General features: G+C 42.9%; 1 protein-coding gene across 1 annotated transcript; it reads right to left on the reverse strand.

Annotated features, from left to right (window-relative positions):
• Positions 1 to 14,873: 14,873 nt before the first annotated feature.
• Positions 14,874 to 21,107, reverse strand: C1QB (complement C1q B chain). Its single transcript, XM_070759072.1, has 3 exons — positions 20,828 to 21,107; positions 18,863 to 19,035; positions 14,874 to 16,412 (listed from the first exon to the last, which is right to left on the reverse strand). The coding sequence occupies exons 2-3, from the start codon at positions 19,032 to 19,034 to the stop codon at positions 15,829 to 15,831; spliced, it is 756 nt and encodes a 251-aa protein (XP_070615173.1). The 5' UTR covers position 19,035; positions 20,828 to 21,107; the 3' UTR covers positions 14,874 to 15,828.
• Positions 21,108 to 22,564: the final 1,457 nt, after the last annotated feature.

Raw genomic sequence — 22,564 nt, forward strand, 5'->3', positions numbered from 1 at the left:
TCACCTACAAAAAGATATTGACAAAATTGAACGGGTCCAAAGACGGGCTACAAGAATGGTGGAAGGTCTTAAGCATAAAATGTATCAGGAAAGACTTAATGAACTCCATCTGTATAGTCTGGAGGACAGAAGGAAAAGGGGGGACATGATTGAAACATTTAAATATGTTAAAGGGTTAAATAAGGTTCAGGAGAGAAGTGTTTTTAATAGGAAAGTGAACCGGAGAACAAGGGGACACAATCTGAAGTTAGTTGGGGGAAAGATCAAAAGCAACGTGAGAAAATATTATTTTACTGAAAGAGTAGTAGATCCTTGGAACAAACTTCCAGCAGACGTGGTTGGTAAATCCACAGTAACTGAATTGAAACATGCCTGGGATAAACATATATCCATTGTAAGATAAAATACAGGAAATAGTATAAGGGCAGACTAGATGGACCATGAGGTCTTTTTCTGCCGTCAGTCTTCTATGTTTTTTTGTTTCTAAGACGCTTTTATAGATAATACCGTGTTTTCTTATATATATTTTTTTGAACCCTGAAATAAGCGCTTGGCCTTATTGCCATGAACTCAAAAGCCTGATCGGGCTTATTATCAGGGGATGTCTTATTTTGGGGAAATTTGAAGAACAGAAAAGTAACTTACTTTTGATTCTCAAAGCTCGTTTTTTTATTAACCATTTTTTTTAAAAAAATTCCCTTGGAAAGAAGCCAAACTATACAGCATGTTATATTACCAAAACACGTCCATTAAATATTTTACTATTAATCAGACACAACCGAATACCAATCACTTTGGAAACTGCGAGAGGGTGACTAGCATCAAATAAAGCAAACACTGCATAACTAATGCCAAGATAAAATATGTAAATATAATTGAACGGGTTCGTAGACAGCGTCGAGCTTCCCCAGAAGACAAAATTTGGAGGGGCCAAAATTTTGAATCCTGCCAATTATTTCAACTTTGCTTAAAAGCTGCCATTCTCCAATAGGAAGGCGGGGGAATAGATGTGATTTTAGTGAAAATTAACGCTCCGATCAGCCCTGTAGCATTCAGAGGCAAATCCGAGGCTCTTTTCAGCCAAAAGACAAACACAAGACCAAAATAAAAATAAAATAGCTGGATGATGCATTACATAAATGGATGTTTTGGGTAGAGTATTTGCTGAGAAAATGACTTTGGTTTGTATAATGAATTGGGGGTTTCCATTCCAAGATAAAACCAGAATATGAAATTAACTGATGAGAATTGATTGTAAATAAATTAGAGGGGAGATAGACAGACAGATGTGGATGGATGGATGGATGTAAGATAGATAGATAGATAGATAGATAGATAGATAGATAGATAGATAGATAGATAGATAGATAGATAGATTAGATTAGATTAGACAGACAGACAGACAGACATATAGACCGAACGACAGACAGATACATATATACATACATACTAGGTAGATGAGAGATAGATGAGAGATAGATGACTGAGAGGCATAAAGATAGAAATAGATGAACAGATAATAAATTTAGCGACAGAGACAGATAAATAGAGGGAAAGTATGTACGTATCTATGTATGTATCACATGTTTTTTGCAGAATTTTTAAAATTAAGGGAGACTAGGAAAGCACTATTACCACCTTGTTCTGGCCTCATCAGCTAGCCATATCCTTACTGGGATTTGATCCTGCAGCATCCATATTTATTCTATAATCCCGATTATGCTAAGACCTACATGTATGTATGTATGTATGCATGTGTATATATGTGTGGGTGTGTATCTATTTCTATCTCTATCTCTAAATTTTACGTTTACAAATTTTAATTTAAAACTAAGCATTCGTCAGCCCCTGCTAAGAAAGCTTAGTTTTAAATTAAAAATTTTAAACGTTCCAGAGATTGTGATATCTATAGTTCCTTCCTCTATAACTATACCTGGAACTCGCATTTTTAGGACAATACTTGTGTGTGTGTATATGTGTGTGTATATATGTGTGTGTGTGTGTGTATGTGTGTGTGTGTGTGTGTGTGTGTGTGTGTGTGTGTGTGTATATATATATATATATATATATATATATATATATATATATCACATGTTTTTGCTGTATGTTTTTGCTATATATAAATAAATATAAGCTGATAAAGTGTATAGATAGAGATAGATGGATGGATGGATGGAAGGATAGACAGGATAGATAGATAGATAGATAGATAGATAGATAGATAGATAGATAGATAGATAGATAGAAGACAGACAGGGAGAGAGAGAGAGAGAGAGAGATAGTTGATAAGGAGGCAAGCCTGTAGCCTAGAGGCTAAGGTAACTACCTTACAAGGCAGGGGCCCAGGTTCAAATCCCAGTAAGGGTATGGCTGCCTGACAAGTGCAAATAAGCTCAAAATAGATCTAGAGTAGTCTCCCATCCACACACACACACAAAAGAATTGTCCTAAAAATGCACGTTCCAGATATAGATGAAGAAACGATAGACATCACAATCACCGGATACACACACACACACACACACACAGAGGGAGAGAGAGAGAGAGAGAGAGAGATTCTAATAAATTATATATACATAAATGATTCAAATAAATGATTGAGAGAGAGAGAGAAATGAATGAATGAATGAATGAGTGAGTGAATAAATAAATAAATAAGGTCTAGACAATGACACGCATCCCTTACTCTTGACACCCAACATCAGCGCCCTCCGCCATTTTGAAAAATTCTCAACATGGCGCTCTGCGCCCCCGCATTTGCTTCAAATTGGCGGCAGACCCCTCGCCTAGCCCACTGCCCCAAAGGGGGAACAACAACAAAAAACAGATAGGAAATTGACTTCGTATCCATCAAAATCATCTACTCACTCGAACACATTTTCCTTCCCGCCCCCCACGAGCCCTACTTTTAAGGCAGGCGGAATGTTCCAGAAACAAGTCCCCAAATGCAAGATTTGGGGGAGTCTTTGAAAGAAGACAAAAACTAGGAAAATCTCGAGGGAAAAAACAACCCAGCTGTGTGGAAAGACATTTGAAACAAGTGTAGTTTGATGTTTTCGAACCTCGCAACGAAGCAAAGTTCCATTCGAATTCCCGCAGCGCAGTATGTTTGGTTTTTAATAAGGGTTTTTAAATTATTTTAAATATTAGATTCGTCATATGCTGTTTTATTATTGTTGTTAGCAGCCCCAAGTCTACGGAGAGGGGCGGCATACAAATCTTATAAATTAATTAATTAATTAATTAATTAAAATATCCAAATTCCACGGAATTCCCAACTGACAGAGATTCTCTACAGCTCAAAGGAAGAGTTTTCCCACCACAAAGACAAACTGAGAAGCCCCAAATTTGATTTTCGCTTAATGGGATTTGGGGGTTCCCATGCCAAGCGGGGTCAAAAATATGCCACCTTTGGCAAATATTTCCTGTACCACCATCCCCTTCTCCCCAAATCTCTTATAAAGGTGTACAAAAGGGGGGAAAAGGCAGGAATTCGCCCAAATTTGGCTAACGTGAAACGCCAGGTCTCCACAATTAAAAGCCTGGTGGATTCGTTTTGTGGGCCGTTAAAATATTAAAATACCAGTAAATAAATTAATTAAAATTAGGGTGGGATGAAACACCAGGTCTCTAGAATTAAAGGCCCAAAATGTTAGTTTTGTGACCCATTATATGTATATATATATATATATTTGAATTAATATATATAAACTAACTAATATAAACTAACCCAATCAGGCCTTCAATTCTGGAGACCTGGCATTGCGGGCTACCCCTAATTTGAATTTATATATATATATATATTTTATATATATATTTCTTTTCGTAGATTTTCACGGGTACAGATATGATGGTCTTGGCATATTCGGGTTTCTTCCCGTGTAGGATTTAGAAATTTCTGGCGACGTTTCGACGAGGTCTCACTCATCATCTTCAGGCTGGTGTTTCTGTCCTTGTTCTTATATATTTTATATATATTTATATTTATATATATATATATATATATATATATAAATTCAAATTAAGGGTAGCCCGCAATGCCAGGTCTCCAGAATTGAAAGCCTGGTTGGGTTAGTTTCGTGGGCCATTAAAATATATTTAAAAAATAAATTAATTTAAATTAGGGGTGGCCGGAAATGGCATGTCTTCAGAATTAAAGACCTGGTTGGATTAGGTCTCCAGAATTAAAGGCCTCGGTGAGTCAGTTTTGTGGGGCCGCCCAGTCCAAATTTCGCAGGTTCAAATCCAGCCACAATTATGACACACTTATGATGCAATGTGTCAGCAATGACATCCTTCGTGTGCACAATGCCGGCATAACACACCAGGTTGGAGGTTTTTTCCGGCATCCCTCTTAAAAGACACCAATGACATTATTATTATTATTATTTTTCACTTCTCCCTAGGAAAATGCCAGCCGTCCAAAAAGCAGTGGGGAAGGGCAATCCTTTGGGGGTGGGAGCTCAGGGGATGAAAGTCGCCTTGGGGGGAGGAAATCCAACCCCTCCTCCAATTCCCAAACCCCACAGGGCATCACCCCATATTTCTCCCCCTTCTTCCTTCCTTCTTGCTTTCAAAGCCCACCCTGGATATGTAAAACACTGCAGAGACCCCCCTCAACTCTTGCCAGAAAATGAGGGTGGGGGAGACAAGGGGTGCATCAGGCAGGAAAGAAAAGCCGGGGTGATGGTGGTTAGGATAACCCCCCCCTCCAAAAAAAAAAGAACTAGGGATCTACGGCCAGCGTTTTGCAAAAAGGCAGCATCTTCGAACCATGTGCAATCTCCACCGGCCAACGCTAGCGTCCTTTATCTTTTATTCCTTCTTCTTTCCCCCCCCCGTCACTGGCAAAGGAGGAGAAGACCCCCTTTTCGATGATTTGGGGGGGGGGCAAGGCATGTGGGGAAAGGGCTGGCGGATCAAAACATCGAACTGGGAAAGACTGGGAAGCCCCGCAACCCCGCCTCTGCCCATTCTTCGCGCCCGGAGATTTTTACGCGCGCCGCAAAGGATGCGCTCCAAGCCAAGCCGGGCTTCCCCGACCCTGGGGGGGTTATTTTTTGGAGGGGAGGAAGGGAGAGAGAAGGGGAGGGTCCCACCGTGGCCCACCGCGGCGGCCATGGCCGCCTGCCCTTCCCCACCCCACGGTGGGGGCGTCTCTTCCCGGCCAAGCGAAGGGCGCTTGGAGCATCCTTTTTTACGCGCGGCTTACCTTCAACGGAGACGGCCGGCCGCGGGAGCAGCAAGAGCAGAAGCAGTCGGAGAGCCCCGGGGGGGCCCGGGGAAGGGTTGGTGGGCGGTGGGGGCGGCGGTGGGGGCGGCGGAGGGGGCCCCATAGCGAGGCGCTCTCGGCGGCTCCTAAGCGCCCATGGAGCTCCGGAGGGTGGGAAGGGGAGAGAGAGGGAAGGGAAGGGGTCGCAGGGACGGGGAGGGGGGCAGAAGGGAAGGGGGGCGCTGCCTTGTCCGGAGATGAGTCGGTGGGAGGCGAGGCGGCGGAGCAAGAGGAGGGCGGGGGGGTCTTCGCCGAGCCCGGCCGGCCGCCGATGATGCTGCCTCCGCCGCCGAGCGCGGGGAGGAGACTGGCGCTAGAGGCGGGGAGGGGGGCTCGGAAGCCTCTCCCACCGACCCCTCCTCCTCCTCCCCTCCCTCTTCCCCTCCTCCCATCGGCCAGCCGGAGGAAAAGAGAGTGAGGGGGCGAGGTGGAGCCTCCGCGGGCGGGCGCAGTCTATCGCGGCGCTCTCGAGGTCCTGAAATGGTAAAGGAGGAAGGGGGGGGTCTCTCTCTCTCCCAGCCTGCTCCTCCAACCCGCTCTGCCGGGGTTTGAATTGGGGAGTGGGAGTGGGGGATCTCGGCTTCCCCTAGCCATGAGATTGCCCCCCACCCCTTCCTGGCATGGATCTATGGCGGGGCTGGGTGGATGCCAGCCAGCCAGCCGCTTCTCTTCCAGCTGTTGGCGTTGGATTGGGAGATTCTCTGAAGCCACCCTGGAGACGGGTGGGGGTTAAAGAGACAAACACACCCCCAATTCCACTTCAAGATCTACTTTCTCCTTGCTTGGAAAAATATTTCTTTCCCTCCCCCTATCCACCTGTCATCTGTCTATCAATTATCTATCATCTCTTTATCATCTGTCTGTCTGTCTAAGTAGCTATCTCTACCATGTATCTACAGTATATATTTTTATGTTTGATCTATCCAACTATGTTTGTCTTTCATCCATCCCTGTCTGTCTGTCTGTCTGTCTGTCCATCCATCCATCCATGTTTGTCTTTCATCTGTAGCTTTATTCCATCTATCCGTCCATCCATCAATCCCTGTCTGTCTGTCAATCTCATCATCTATCTATATCTATGTTTTATCTATCCATCTGTAGCTATATTCCATCCATCCATCTCTCTCTCTCTCTAGCTATCAAGCTAGCTAGCTATCTGTTTTATTTACCCATCTCTATCTGTTTGTCATCTATAGCTATCTTCTATCAATATCTGTCTATCATCTATCATCTTTCTCACTCCTTCCCTCCCTCTCTTCCTCTATCCATATCTATCTATCTATCTATCTATCTATCTATCTATCTATCTATCTATCTATCATCTATATCTACCTATATTTTATGTATCCATCTATGTTTGCCTTTCATCTATATCTATATTCCATCCATCCATCAATCCATGTCTGTCTGTCTGTCTCCGTCTGTCTCTGTTTCGCTCTCTCTCCAGATATATGTTATTTACCCATCTCTATGTGTTTGTCTGTCTGTCATCTATATCTATCTTCTATCTATCTGTCCATATCTGTCTGTCTATCATCTCTCTCTCCCCCTTTCCCTCCCTCCTTCCCTTCCTCTAGCCATCTCAATCTATATATCGTCCTATATATCTCTATCTATCCTCCCATCCCTCTCTATCTCTCTGTCTGTCCGTCTGCCCCTCCATCCAATCATTTATTTATTGAATTTATTTACAGCCCCTCGCATTTCAAATAGCTCTGTGGCGGCTGGCAGACCAATACAACTAATGGAAAGAAAGAAAGAAAGAAAGAAAGAAAGAAAGAAAGAAAGAAAGAAAGAAAGAAAGAAATTAAGAGAAAAATAAATAAATAAAGTAAAATAAAAGGGGTGTGCATAAGCGCACCATTGTGTCTACCGTCCCTGTCCTATTGTCCTGTTGCCTTCTTTCATCATTTCTTTCTACTTAAGTTATGCATAGATAGAGGTACAACAAGCAGGAAGGGGGAGATTGTGATCCCACTGTATAGAGCGCTGGTGAGGCCACATTTGGAATAATACTGTGTCCAGTTCTGGAGACCTCACCTACAAAAAGAGATGGATCAAATTGAACAAGTCCAAAGACGGGCTACAAAAACGGTGGAAGGTCTGAAGCATAAAACTTATCAGGAAAGACTTTATGAACTCAATCTGTATAGTCTGGAGGACAGAAGGGAAAAGGGGGACATGATTGAAACATTTAAATATGTTAAAGGGTTAAATAAGGTTCAGGAGATAAGTGTTTTTAATAGGAAATTGGACACAAGAACAAGGGGGTACAATCTGAGGTTAGTTGGGGGAAAGATCAGAAAATATTACTTGACTGAAAGAGTATTAGATGCTTGGAACAAACTTCCAGCAGACGTGGTTGGTCAATTCACAGGAACTGAATGTAAACATGCCTGGGATAAACATAAATCCATGCTAAGATCAAATACAGGAAATAGTATAAGGGCAGACTAGATGGACCAGGAGGTCTTTTTCCGCCCCCAATCTTCTATGTTTCTACCCTGTACTTGTTCGAGAAAGAAAGAAAGAAAGAAAGAAAGAAAGAAAGAAAGAAAGAAAGAAAGAAAGAAAGAAAGAATCTTCTAAGGATCTGCCATCAATCTTCTATGTATTTATGTTTCTATCTTATAACTGTTTGACAAATGAATGAATGAATGAATGAAAGAAAGAAAAAAGAAAGAATGAATGAATCTTCTAAGGATCTGCCATCAATCTTCTATGTTTTTATGTTTCTATTCTATACTTGTTTGACAAATAAATAAATAAATGACTGAATGACTGAATGAATGAAAGAAAGAAAAATAAATAAAATAAATAAATAAAATAGAAATGTTTTTTTTAAAACCCACCAACTATAAAATGACAGACCCCTGACTCCATAACCTTTTTTGGTGTGTTTTTCTCTGTGTGAAAGAATCCACCCATTGCATGACACAACCCCAAATGAATATCCCTTCTTGGGTATCTTCTCCTGAGTGAAGCAAATCCCTCTTCAAAACAAAAAAAAGACAAACAGAGATAAGAGAGAAGAAATCTCGACCAAAACCTGCCTTATCGGCCCCACCTTCCCCCATATAACCTTGAGTCAGGTTTAAAATCCTTTCGCAATAAACTTTATGGAGACTTTTCTTTATCACAACCCATAAATTTCCACCAGAACCGAGACTGGAAAAGGGGTTTATTTAAGAGGAGGGAGCCATAAAACTTTTGCCCCCTTGCGAGAAAAGTTTCCCAAAAATGCAGAAAACTGGATTGAAGCCAATTTTGAGGTGGGGCAACCTAGGAGGCGGAGTTTATTCGGAGATCCAATGAGAGTTGGCTGCTCTCGTAGGATGGGCGGGACCAATGTTGTCCTCCATTTTGGTCATAACTTGAGGATTATCCATATTGGGAAGGAGGTCTCCGTCCCCTTTGAATCAGGGGTGGGCTGCTGCTAGGATGGGGAGAGGGGGAAGGGTGCGAAGGGGTAACGAAAATGGAGCTCCACCCTGGAAAACCCAATTTGCACAGAAAGATGTTTGAAAGAAACTGCAGGACATCATGCATAAGCCACGCCCACAGTGTGGTAGTAAAAATTTTGGTAGCTCTTCACTGCTTTAAATGCCTCATCCAGAATATAGTCGTACCTCTACATAAGAATGCCTCTATTTACCAACTTTTCTAGATAAGAACCCGGAGGTTCAAGATTTTTTTGTCTCTTCTCAAGAACCATTTTCCACTTACAAACCCAAGCCTCCAAAACTGTAACCGGAAAAGGCAGAGAGAAGCCTCTGTGGGGCCTCTCTAGGAATCTCCTGGGAGGAAAGAGGGCCGGAAAAGGCGGGGAGAATCCTCTGGGGGGCCTCTCTAGGAATCACCTTGGAGGAAACAGGGCCAGAAAAGGCAGGGAGAATCCTCCAGGGGGCCTCTCTAGGAATCTCCTGGGAGGAAAACAGGGCCTACACCCTCCCTGTGGTTTCCCCAATCGCACACATTATTTGCTTTTACATTGATTCCTATGGGAAAAATGGCTTCTTACAAACTTTTCTACTTAAGAACCGGGTCACAGAACGAATTAAGGGCGTAAGTAGAGGTGCTACTGTATATACATTATAAATGTATAGATGTAAAAATACCTTTTTCTCAATGCCGTTGTAACTTGGCCACTAAGTAAACTATTGCAAGTGAAGGACTTGTTGAATTTGAGTTTTTCAAATCCAGCTAGCGACGCATTTTTTTTTTCTCGGTTTATAGGCACCCGCGAAGCTTCTTTTCATGGAATTAAGTCAAGTTTAGTTTCCGAACTTTCATGAGAAAATGGGGATAAAAATTGAATTTGTGCTGCAGGCAAGACCCCAAATAAGCAACTGCAAAACCCACAGGCAGATGCTCCTCAAATTATGGCGAGAAGGAAAAAAAATGATTGATCGTTCCACTTAGTGACCGTTTTGCACTATCTCCACAGTCACAGAGGAAGAGAAAATCAACAGAAAAATAACCAGAAAAGAAGACTCAGATTAATATAAGATATGGGGAAATTTTTACAATTGGCTAAAAAAAAGAACAGTGGAGAAATGATCAAAATTCAAGCAAAGCAACTCGTCAAATAAAAGAATTACTTAATGACAAAGGAAAATTCTCCGATCGAACAATCAAAAAAGAAGTGGGGAAACTTTTGTTTCCCAAATGTTGTATTTATATGTGTTTTTTTTGTTTTAATTTTAGTATTATTATTTGTGATATTTATTCTATTGTATCCCTTTTTTGTTGTTCTTTCGTTTTGTTTACTTGTTACTTGTTTTATTTAACTGTGTCAAAAAATGAAATAAAAAGAAAAAAATAAATAACCAGAATGCAAAAATCTTCGGAGAGGGGCGGCATACAAATCTAATAAGTAAGTAAGTAAGTAAGTAAGTAAGTAAGTAAGTAAGTAAGTAAGTAAACAAACAAACAAACAAACAAACAAACAAATAAAATGTTTTCTTGAAATACAGTGGTACCTCTACTTACAAATTTAATTCGTTCCATGACCGGGTTCTTAAGTAGAAAAGTTTGTAAGAAGAAGCAATTTTTCCCATTGGAATCAATGTAAAAGCAAATAAGGTGTGCGATTGGGGAGACCACAGGGAGGGTGGAGGCCCTGTTTCCTCCCAGGAGATTCCTAGAGAGGACCCATGCAGGCTTCTCCCGCCTTTCCTGGCCCCGTTTCCTCCCACGAGATTCCTAGAGAGGCCCCACGGAGGCTTCTCCCTGCCTTTTTCGGCCCTGTTTCGGAGGCTCGGGTTTGTAAGTGGGAAATGGTTCTTGAGAAGAGGCAAAAAAATCTTGAACACCCGGTTCTTATCAAGAAAATTTTGTTAGCAGAGGCGTTCTTAGGTAGAGGTACCATTGTACTTGGGTTAAACACCCCTTTAAAATTATATATGCCACCCTGAGTCCACAGAAAGGGGCAGCATTTAAGTCAAACAAACAAACAAACAAATAAATATAATAGTTGTTGTTGTTATTGTTATTATTTATTAGACTTGTATGCTGCCCCTCTCCGAAAACTCGGGGCGGCTCACAACAATAAAACAAGATAGGAACAAATGTAATAATTAAAACTGTAACTAAAACCCATATGTATGTATGTACATACCTATATGTATTGTATATATGTATGTACGTAAGTACAGTCTGTATGAATGTATATCAGTTTTTTGCAAGTTTGGAATATGTATGTGTGTGTGTGTATCACTAAACAAACAGTGAGTCCAGGATGACCCGTCTAAGTCTTAAATATTATTTTTATTTTTTTATTTCTTTTATCCTTCCACAAGGAGAAACTCCATTGAATTCACCCCCTGTGCAAAATTGCAGAAATCCAGGAGAGCTTTCTGTCTTTCTTTCTTTCTCCGGCTTGGTTTTCCCTGGGGGGGCTGGAGGGGGGCTCTAGAGGGGGGTCTGTAAGGGGGGGGGATGGAGGCTGTTCTATATTCCTTTTTTCCCTCTGCTGGCTGATAGGAGCTGGCTATTCTTCCCCCAAGCGCTTTTTTATTCCTTGAAAGCTCTGGGTTTTTTGGGGGGGTTGTTTGCTGGAAAAAGCAGAGAGAGAAAGAGAAGGAGAAAGGAGTGAGACAGAGAGAGAGAGAGAAAGGAGCTAGAAAGAGAGAGAGAGTGGAGCAAAAAAGAGAAAGAGAGAGAGAGAGAAAGGCAACAGAAAGAGCAAGAAAGATAGAAAGAGAAAGGGAGAAAGAGAAAGGGAGAGAGAAAGAGAAAAAGAAAAAGGGGTAAAGAGAAAGAAAGCAAGAGCAAGAAAGCACAAAGAGAAAGAGAAAGGGAGGGGAAAAAAGAGAGAAAGAGTAGAGAGAGGGAAAGACAGCAAGAAAGAGAAAGAGAAAGGGGGAGAGAAAGAGAAAGAAAGAGAAAGGCAACAGAAAGAGCAAGAAAGAGAGAAAGGGAGAAAGAGAAAGGGAGAGAGAAAGAGAGAAAAAGAAAAAGGGGTAAAGAGAAAGAAAGAGCAAGAGCAAGAAAGCACAAAGAGAAAGAGAAAGAGAGGGAGAAAAAGAGAGAAAGAGGAGGAGGAGAGAGAGAGACAGCAAGAAAGAGAGAAAGAGAAATGGAGAGAGAGAGAGAAAGGGAAAAGGAATAAAAAAGAGAAAGGGAAACACAGCAAGACTGAGAAAGGGAGAGAAAGAGAGAGAGGGGGGAGAGGGGGGAAAAGGAGAGAAAGAATGAGAAAGAGGGCAATAAGATATGAGAGAGAAAGAGAAAGGGAGAAAGGGAAAGGGAGAGAGAAAAAGAGAAAGAGGGGAGTGAGAAAGAGAGAGGAAGAGAGCAAGAAAGACAGAAAGAGAGAGAGAGAGAATAGAAACAGCAAGAGAAAAAGAAAGAGAAAAGAGAGAAAAACAGAGAGAGGGGGGTCTTGAGAGTTGTCCCCCACCCCATCCTCCACTTCTGACCACAATCAAGCCCAAAATTCCCGTCGCTAAGCGAACCATTCATCAAGGACATCCCGCCAGCATTTTGCCCCCCCCTCCTTTGTGGGCTTCGTTTCCCAGCGAAGGGGAAAGCAGGTTTGATTCCGACTGGGAGAAGGACCCCTCGAGGTCCTCTAGTCCAACTCCGTTTTTTCTCTTCGCGCCTGGCCAAAGGAGGGGAAGGAGTGGGGAGGGGGGAGAAGCATGCCATGCTGGGGGTGGAAAGGGGGGGGCATCTCCATGGAATCCTTCAGCCCGGGGCTCCGCAACCCTTTTCTGGGTCACAGGAGACTCGCGCGGAGCCCCCCCCCCCAGCGGGGAAGGGAGGAGGCAGCCCTGACCGAGGAGAATTTCCCCCCTCCGCCGCCCCTCTTGCATTTTTTTCTCTCCCTCCTTCTTTCCTCCCTCCCTCCTCTTTTCTTTTTTCTTTCCGTCTTCCTTCTTTCACTCTCTCACCCTTCTTCTCTCCCTTCTTCCTTCCTCTTTTTTCTCTCCCTCATCCTTCCTTCTCTTCCTCGCTCAGTTCCTTCTCTACCTCCTTCCCTTTTCTCCCTTCTTTCTTCCGCCATCCCTCCTTCCCTCCTTTATACACTCTCTTTTCCTTCCTCGCCTCCTTCCTTCTTCCTTCCCACTTTCTCTCCCTCCTTCCCTTCTCCTTCCTTTCTTCTCCTTGCTCCCTTCCTTCTCTCTCCCTTTTCTTCTTCCTTCTCTTCCTTCCTTCCTCCATCCCTCCCTCCTTTCTTTTTCCTTCCTTCTCTCCTTCCCTCCTTCCTTCTCTTCCTCCCTCCTTATCTTTTCTCTATTTTCCTTCCTCCCTCTCTTATACTCTCCCTCCTTCCCTCCCCCTTCCTTCTCTTTTCTCTCTCTCCTCCCTGCCCCCCTTCTTCCCTCCTTCCCTCTCCCCCTTATACTCCCCCTCCCTCTTTTTTCCATCCTTCATTCCCTCCCTCCTTCCTTCCTTCTCTTCTTCACTCAATTCCTTCTGTCTCCCTCCCTCCTTCCCTTTTCTCCCTTCCTTCTTTCCTTCTTCCACCCCTCCCTCCTTCTCTTTTTCCCTCCCTCCCTCCATTCATCCCTCCTTCCCTCTCCCCCTTATACTCACCCTCCTTCCTTCCCTTTTTCTTCCTTCTCTCCCTCCCCTTCCTTCTCTTTTTTCTCCCTCTCCACCCTTCCTCCCTTCTTCCCTCCTTCCCTCTCCCCCTTATACTCACCCTCCCTCCTTTTTCCTTCCTTCCTTCTTTCCCTCCCTCCTTCCTTCTCTTCTTCACTCCATTCTTTCTATACCTCCCTCCCTCCTTCTCTTTTCTCCCTCCCTCCATTCGTCCCTCCTTCCCTCTCTCCCTTATACTCACCCTCCTTCCTTCCTCTTTCCTTCTCTTCCTCCCTCCCTCCTTCCCTTTTTCTTCCTTCTCTCCTTCCCTCCCTGCCTTCTTTGCACCTTCTTTTCTTCCTTCAATTTCATGTTTCTTCTCTTTGCTTTCAGGCCTCACTCCTGGGGGGGGGGGGGGGAGGGAGCTGCCAGTGGGGGGGGGGGAGGGCGGGGGACTGCAGACGAATCCTGGGGGGCTGCAGAGGGCCAACCGGACTGGACAATTTTGGGGGAGGGAGGGGACTAACTCACCAGGCCCCCTTTCCATAAATTGAGAGGGGTCTTTTGCTGGCTCTCTTGTAATCCCCTGTATGGTCTCTATGCCAATCCTTGAGCATCTGGCGCCCTCTGCTGGCTGCCTGTATATGTTGCTTAGTGTTGAAACAGAAACATAGAAGATTGACGGCAGAAAAAGACCTCCTGGTCCATCTAGTTTGCCCTTCTACTATTTCCTGTATTTTATCTTAGGATGGATCATGTTTAGCCCAGGCATGTTTACATTCAGTTCCTGTGGATTGACCAACCACGTCTGCTGGAAGTTGTTCCAAGCATCTACTCTTTCAGTCAAATAATATTTTCTCACGTTGCTTCTGATCTTTCCCCCAACTATCCTCAGATTGTGCCCCCTTGTTCTTCAGTTCACTTTCCTATTAAAAACACTTCCCTCCTGAACCTTATTGAACCCTATAACATATTTAAATGTTTCCATCATGTCCCCCCTTTTCCTTCTGTCCTCCAGACTATACAGATTGAGTTCATTGAGTCTTTCCTGATCAGTTTGATGCTTCAGACCTTCCACCCTTTTTGTAGCCCGTCTTTGGACCCGTTCAATTTGATCAATATCTTTTTGTAGGTGAGATCTCCAGAACTGGACACAGTATTACAAATGTGGTCTCACCAGCGCTCTATACAGCAGGGTCACAATTTCACAAACCAACGACTGAGCATCCAAATGTAAGTCTTCGGAGAAGGGCGGCATACAAATCTAAATAATAATAATAATAGTAATAGTAATAATAATAATAATAATAAGAAGAAGAAGAAGAAGTCATGTGGGGGATGATGCAACATGGTCGTAAGTATGGAAAAATATCCTTTTTTTCACCCCAGCGCTGTTGTAATTTCAAATGGTCACTGACCACTTGCGAGTCGAGGACTAATGTAAAGACACACATACACACCAAAAAACCCAAGCCTTTCTCACCCCCTCCACTTCCTAAACTCCCACCCTTCCCCGAGGGGGAGATGCCGGCCCCGAAGCCCGAGTTCAAATTCTGACACGAAAAACTTCTTTTTTTCTCAATGAAGGTTTATTGATTCGTTTGCAAATCTCGCCGAGATCTTGAAGGTTAGAGGGTTTCTCCCCCCCCCCTAATTTGAGAGAGTGGAGAAAACAAAGAGGGGGGTGTCAAGCGGGAGAAAGGAGAAACCCCCCCCCCCCCAGCAACTCAGAAGGCAGAGGAAGGAAGGAAGGAAAAAGAAAAAGAAGGAAGGTAGGGAGGGAAAATGGGTGGATGGAAAATAGATATTGTAAATGATAGATGATAGAGAAAAGAAGATAGAGTGAAAAAGAAGGAAGGAAGGAAGGAAGGAAGGAAGGAAAAACAAAAGGAAGGGAGGGAAAATGGATGGCTGGAAAGTAGATACTGGAAATGATAGGTGATAGATGATAGAGAGAGGAAGACAGAGTGAAAAGGAAGGAAGGAAGGAAGGAAAAACAAAAGGAAGGAAGGAAAAAACAAAAGGAAGGAAGAAAGGAAGGGAGGGAGGGAAAATGGATGGATGGAAGGTAGATATTGTAAATGATAGAAGATAGATGATTGAGACAGGAAGTTAGAGAGAAAGGGAAGGAAGGAAAGAAGGAAGGAAGGAGGGAAGGAGGGAGGGAGGGAAGGAAAAATGATGGATGGATGGAAAGTAGATACTGTAAATGATAGAAGATAGACGAGAGAGAGAGAGATAGAGAGAAAAAGAAAGAAGGGAAAGAAGAACAAAAATGAAAGGAAGGAGGGAAGGAAGATCAGAGTATAGAAGAATAGGTAAAAAACCAAAGGACGAAAGGATGGATGGACAAAGGAGAGGGAGGGAGGGAGGAAGATCCTAGAAGAACAGAAATGGTAGGAAGGATGGAGAAAGGAAAGGAAGGAAGGTCGGAGAAAAGAAGGAAAAAAGAAAACAGCCCTGACTGACTTGAGAGCAGGAGAAAGGAGACCACCCAGCAACTCGGAAGATGCAGGTTAACGGGTTCAGGCATTGGCTTCGGGGAAGAGCAAGAACCCGGAGAAAATGCTATCGGAGCCTTCCATGCCCCCCAGCAGCGAGTTCTTCTCCGTGGGTTCCAGCCACACCATCTCACCCTGGGCCACGCGGAGGACCACGCTGCCAGTCGTCACCTGGAAGGTGTTTAAAGCATAGTCGCAGAAGATCACCACATTCTCCCCACTGGCGCTGCCCCGGCCCTTTTTCAGCTGCAGGCAGAGATTGCCGCGTGAGGTGGCGTGGTAAGTGAAGTAGTAGAGGCCCGGGATCTGGCAGGTGAATTGGCCATAGCGGTTGCTGTACTGGTTCCCCACGTTAGTTATGACCCGGTCGAAGCGGACCGGTTGAGACCGGCGCGGGGCAAATGTGACGCCCCGCGTGGCCGAGAAACCAGACCGGTGAGAGGCTTTGGCGTCCCCGGATTCGCCTTTTGGGCCGGGATCTCCGGCCGGACCTGGAGGACCTTTGGCACCGGTGGGTCCCCTGGGACCAAACTTCCCAGGGAAACCTGGCATTCCGGGTACTCCTGGTTCGCCAGCATCTCGGTAATCTTCGACTCTTCCAGGTGGACCTAAGAAAAGAAGGCGCAGTATATTTAATAAAAAAGCTTTTGATAAAGTAGATCACAATCTCCTAATCCACAAATTAGATTGTATTAGTTGATGATAACACATGCAGATGGATAAACAGTTGGCTGATCAACCACACCCAACGAGTTGTCCTCAACAGCTCCAAGTCCACATGGAGGGAGGGAGGCAGTGGGGTACCACAGGGTTCAGTCCTGGGATTTTTTTAAAAAAAGAAAAGAAGACGCACACTGTTGTGGTTAGCTCTGGCCCAGCTCCTGCCCCAAGGACTGTGGGTGTGGGGGAGACATCCACATGCTGCAGGCCTGTTTTGCCCCTGGTGGAATCTGCTCATGAAGGCTCCTCTGACCAAGAAGACATGAGTGACAGGGAGGAGGAGAATGTGGCAGACAGCCCAGAAGGAGATCAATTATCTAGCTCCTCCTTGGATTCAGAACAAGAGTTAATGATACAGCCACGCATGCGGAGAGCGATGCATAGGCAACAACAACTGAGAGATTATTATCAAAGAAAATGAGGCCACCTGTGGTTGGGTGGGGCTGTGGTAATTAGTGAGGCTGCTATAAATAGCAGCCTGTGGGTTTGGCCATTGTGGAGGATTATCTGATCCTTGTGTTTCATGACTGCTTTACTGACTGACTTGTGTGTGCTGATTTTCCCCCGCTTTGAAACTAAACCAGGGCAAAGTGTGTTTCACTTTGTGAAAGGAGAAGGACTGTGAATTGCCTCACAGCTGCAAGCTAAGTATCACAGAACTGATAAGTGACTTGTACAAATTACCAGTTTGTTTGGAGACGAGTGCTCTATGCTATACCAAAAGAGGGGTTGGTTTAAGTGAATTTTCATTATAAAGAACATTGTTTTGAATTTTCAAACGTGTGTGTGTGTCTGAAATTTGTACCTGTGAATTTTTGGGAGGATTCTACCAGAGAGCCCGACAGAACACACATGAGAAAAAAAGGCGGTGCGGCGGCGTAGACCACAAACAGTGGAACCTACGGGCCTACTTTGCAGGGCGGTTGTGTTGTTGGGTGCAAAATTAGGGAAGTGGGATTGGAAATGGGTGGAGTGCAAGAATCAACTGGAGGAATGAGAGGAAGAGCTGAAAGCGAGGGAGAAGAAGATGCAGGATGGGAGGAAAGTGGAGAAAGACTCGTGGAGGAGACGAAGTTGGTGAGCTGTCACGGGTGCGAGATTGGACAGCTGTGAGTTTGGGAGAAAGTAGCATTGGCATTTCTCATGGCTGTCTCAAAAGGGAGGGAGGGAGGGAGGAAGAAAAATGGAGGGATAAGAAGTAGATAATAATACTGTAGAAGATAAATAGAGAGAGAGAAAGGAAGGGGAGAAAGAGAAAAAGAAGGAAAGAAGGAAAAAAATGGAGGCTGGAAAGTAAATGATAGATGATAGAGAAAGACAGGAAAATAGAGAAAAAGAAAGAAGGGAAGGAAGGAAGGAGAAAAAAATGAACGGTCATGGATGCAAGATTGTTTGGCTGAGAGTTTGGGAAAAAGTAGCACTGGCATTCATCATGGCTATCTCACAAGGGAAGGAGGGAGGGAGGGAGGAAGGAAATGGAGGGATGGAAAGTAGATACTGTAAATGGTAGAAGACAATAGAGAGAGGAAGATAGAAAGAAAAGGAAAGACGGAAGGAGAAAAAAATGAAAGGAGAGAGGGAAGGAAGATCAGAGTATAGAAGAATAGAATAAAAATCAAAGGAAGGAAGGAAATGGATGGGTGGAAAGTAGATACTGTAAATGGTAGAAGACGATAGAGAGAGGGAGGAAGATAGAAAAAATAAAGAAGGAAAGGAAAGAAGGAAAAAAATGAAAAGAGGGAGGGAAAGATCAGAGTATAGAAGAATATGGAAAAAATTGAAGGATGAAAGGATGATTGGATGAAGGAAAGGGAGGAAGGAAGAAAGGAAATGGATGGATGAAAAGGAGATACTCTAAATGGTAGAAGACGATAGAGAGAGAGAGAAAGATAGAGAGAAAAGGAAAGAAAGACAGAAGGAGAAAAAATGAAAGGAGGGAGGGAAGGAAGATCAGAGTATAGAAGAATAGAATAAAAATCGAAGGAAGATAGGATAGGTGGATGAAGGAAAGGGAAGGAGGAAGGAAGAACCTAGAAAACACAGAAATGGAAGGAAGGATGGAGAAAGGAAAGGAAGGAAGGTCGGGGCAAAGAAGAAAAATAGAAAATAGCCCAGAGACTTAAGATCAATCCTTGCAATTCAATAAAAACTCCAGAGAAACGGATTGAGGTAAGGAAGGAGAAAAGTTTGTGAAGCATATAAAGTCCTTCTCCAAAGTAGAGGGGTGGGCTAGATGACCCAACCTCCTTCCCAACCTTTGCCCTTCCTCTGCTGGGGTCTAACCCCCAACCCTCCCACCCAATAAGGGCCTTTAATGGACATCGTTCTTCTTCCTTACCTCGTTCTCCTTTGCTCCCGTCAACTCCATCTTGGCCGTTGGACCCCGGGGCCCCTGGCATACCGGGAGTCCCTGGGATAAGTGGGGGGCCTTGGCAGCTGCTGGCTCGTGCCAACCATGCTGAGGGGAAGCACAGCATCAAGACCCCCACCAGCAGTTTGGCGCTGAGCATCCTGGATGGGCACAGAAAGCAGGAGAGGGAAGCTGTGTGACTCAGTTTCTCCAGGAAAACACCCCCTCCCCATTTTTGGTAGCTTCGAGACAAAGGACTTCAACTCCCAGAATCCCCAGCAATGGCATGGCCATCCTGCATGGGGAAGGCTGGGTGTTGGAGGCCACTGGTTTGGATTGGGTAGGGGTCTTTCTCAATTTTCAGATGGGTAGAGGGTAGATAGGTTATTGAATTTATGGCAGAATAAGTAGACTTGGAAGGGACCTTGGAGGTCTTCTAGTCCAGCCCCATGCTCAACCATTTCAATCAATCAATCAATCAATCAATCAATCAATCGGAATAAAGTTAGAAGAGACCTTAGAGGTCTTCTAGTCCAAACCCCTGCTCAACCATTTCAATCAATCAATCAATCAATCAATCAATTAATCGGAATAAAGTTAGAAGAGACCTTAGAGGTCTTCTAGTCCAAACCCCTGCTCAACCATTTCAATCAATCAATCAATCAATCAATCAATCAATCAATTAATCGGAATAAAGTTAGAAGAGACCTTAGAGGTCTTCTAGTCCAAACCCCTGCTCAACCATTTCAATCAATCAATCAATCAATCAATCAATCAATCGGAATAGAGTTGGAAGGGAACTTGGAGATCAGCTCAGGCAAATCTTTTCCGATCTTTTAAAAGCAACAAAGGTTTTTATACCCGCAAATATCTGGTGTCTACCTTGCTATTCTCCCCTTTAAAATTTTTTTTTTTTTAAATATATCTATTTATGTTAACAACTAGTTCAGAGTCCAGAAGACAGAAACAAACAAACAAACAAACACACACACACACACAATGCACAAAGCACAAAGAAATACAGACTCAGAACAAATATCACACCTAATTCAAAACAACTTCTCCAAATCATCGGTTTCCAAATTTTTCTGCCCCCCAAAAGACAAGATTTTCTTGGAGTTGTTTTTTTCTGAAAATGTTTTGCTTGATGTCTAAACTTTGCTATGATTACAGACAAACACATTCTCACAAAATAGTGCAAGAAGTATAATCATCTATCTATCTATCTATCTATCTATCTATCTATCTATCTATCTATCTATCTATCTATCTCTGAGTCCACAGAGAGGGGCGACATATAAATCTAATAAATTATTATTATTATTATTATTATTATTATTATTATTATCTAGCTATTCATCTCTTCATCTATTTTTATCTCTATCTGTCTATCTCTATCCTCCATTTCTAATATCTCTCTATCATCTCTACCATCATTCTATCCATCTATCTATCTATCTATCTATCTATCTATCTATCTATCTCTATCCACCCCTCTATCTATCTCTCTTATCATCTGTCTGTCTGTCTGTCTGTCTGTCTGTCTCTCTCTCTCTCTCCCCCCCTCTCTATCATCTCTCTATTGTCTGTCTCTCTCTCTCTCTTTCTCATCTATCTATTATCTATCTATCTATCTATCTATCTCTATCATCTCTCTCTAACATCTGTCTGTCTGTCTTTCTGTTTGTCTGTCTCTATCTATCCATCTATCCATCTATCTATTTATCTATCTCTATCTCCACTCTCTCTCATCTGTCTCATCTCTCTCTCTCTCTCTCATCTATATCTATCTATCTATCTATCTATCTATCTATCTATCTATCTATCTATCTATCTCTTCCCCCCCACCCGATCATCTCTCTGTGTCATCTGTCTGTCTGTCTGCCTGAATGTCTGTCTGTCTGTTTCTCTCTCTCTCTCCATCTATCCATCCATCCTCAAAAGGCCTCTTACCTGGCACGTCTTGTTACACCTTCAAGCTAGCAAGAGCTAAGTTGTTACCATCCGATACGGTCAAAAGCAATTTCCTGGATGGGACGTGTGTGTGCAGACATGCACACCTCTGGATTTCAGGCTGCTGACACACACACGGGCACACAATCCCTCCCTCCTGGTTGTGTTGCCCACAACAGGGGAACTGGCTGGAGCTTCTCCTTTCTGTGGGGTGATTCCCCCTTCTCTTCCCGGACCCTTTCTCTGCCTTGCCAGCAAGTTTCACATCCATCTTTCTCATGAAGGGAGGGGGTTGCAAGAACACAATACTTCTCAGGCCCTTTTCTGCTACTTCTGCAAGAAAGAAAGAAAAAGGAAGAGAAATGTTGGTGGGTTTTGTGGTTTGGGGTCTTAGTCTCTTTCTCTTTCTCTCTCCTCGGGCTCCATTTTGCAATCCGGAACCCGTGGCTTGGCCATCTCACATAAGTTTAATTTTGCTGGATGTGCAAGGACGAAGGGTTCCAGGCTTCCAGCCAAAGGGAGGCCAAAATGTGACAATTGCAAAATAGTGGGAGAGGAAAGAAAGAAAGAAAGAAAGAAAGAAAGAAAGAAAGAAAGGGAAAGAAAAGAAAAGAAAAGAAAGAAAACAGAAAGAAAGAATGAAAGAAAGAATGAAAGAAGGAAGGAAGGAAAGGAGAGAGAAGAGGAGAGAAAGGAGAGAGAGAGAAGAAGAAAGAAAGTGAAAAGAAAAGAAAGAAAGTAAGAAGCAAAGAAAGAAAAGAGAGAAAAAGGTGGGGTAAAGAGAAAGGAGAGAAAAAGATGAAAGGGGTAGATGATAGATAGATAGATCATATTTATATGATAGATAGATAGATAGATAGATAGATAGATAGATAGATAGATGGATGGATGGATGGATGGATGGATGGATGGATGGATGGATGGATAATATTTATGATAGATATAGATGATAGATAAATGATAGATGATAGAGATGATAGATTGAAGATAGAGAGATAGGAAGATAGAGAGAGAGAGAGAGAGATTAGGTAAATAGATCAAATTTATATTAGATAGATAGATAGATAGATAGATAGATAGATAGATAGATAGATAGATATGATAGATAGATATGATAGCTATAGATGATAGATAAATGATAGATAAATGATAGATAGATAGATAGATAGATAGATATGATAGCTATAGATGATAGATAAATGATAGATGATAGATAGATAGATAGATATGATAGCTATAGATGATAGATAAATGATAGATAGATAGATAGATAGATATAGATAGATAGATAGATGATAGCTTGATAGATGATAGATAAATTTATAGAGACATGATAGATAGACGATTGACAGAGATAGATGATAAGGTGATGAATTGGCATGGATGATATAGATATAATCTGAGTGTACGTATAAATATTTTAAAAACATTTTTAATTTTGTGTATTTTATTTATTTTAACATTATAGATTTTAGTATTTTCTTATCCTGGTCTCTGACTATAATAAAGATCTGATTGCTTGACTGGCTAATTGAGCTTCTGTATAATTCAATTCTAAACCAAAGTTAATAAATCTCAATTTGGTCAGAGACCTTCATTTATTGGGGTGCAAAATATGGCGCCTTTTATGAGAGGCTGAAAATAGGAGAGAGAACTTGGGGTTCAATTTTTGAATGGCTTATCCTTAAACCATCCGGGTCATCCGAAGGTCATTTATTGATATACTGTATATGTGCT

The sequence above is a fragment of the Erythrolamprus reginae genome, chromosome 8 (assembly GCF_031021105.1).
Source record: "Erythrolamprus reginae isolate rEryReg1 chromosome 8, rEryReg1.hap1, whole genome shotgun sequence".
Lineage (NCBI taxonomy): Eukaryota > Metazoa > Chordata > Lepidosauria > Squamata > Dipsadidae > Erythrolamprus > Erythrolamprus reginae.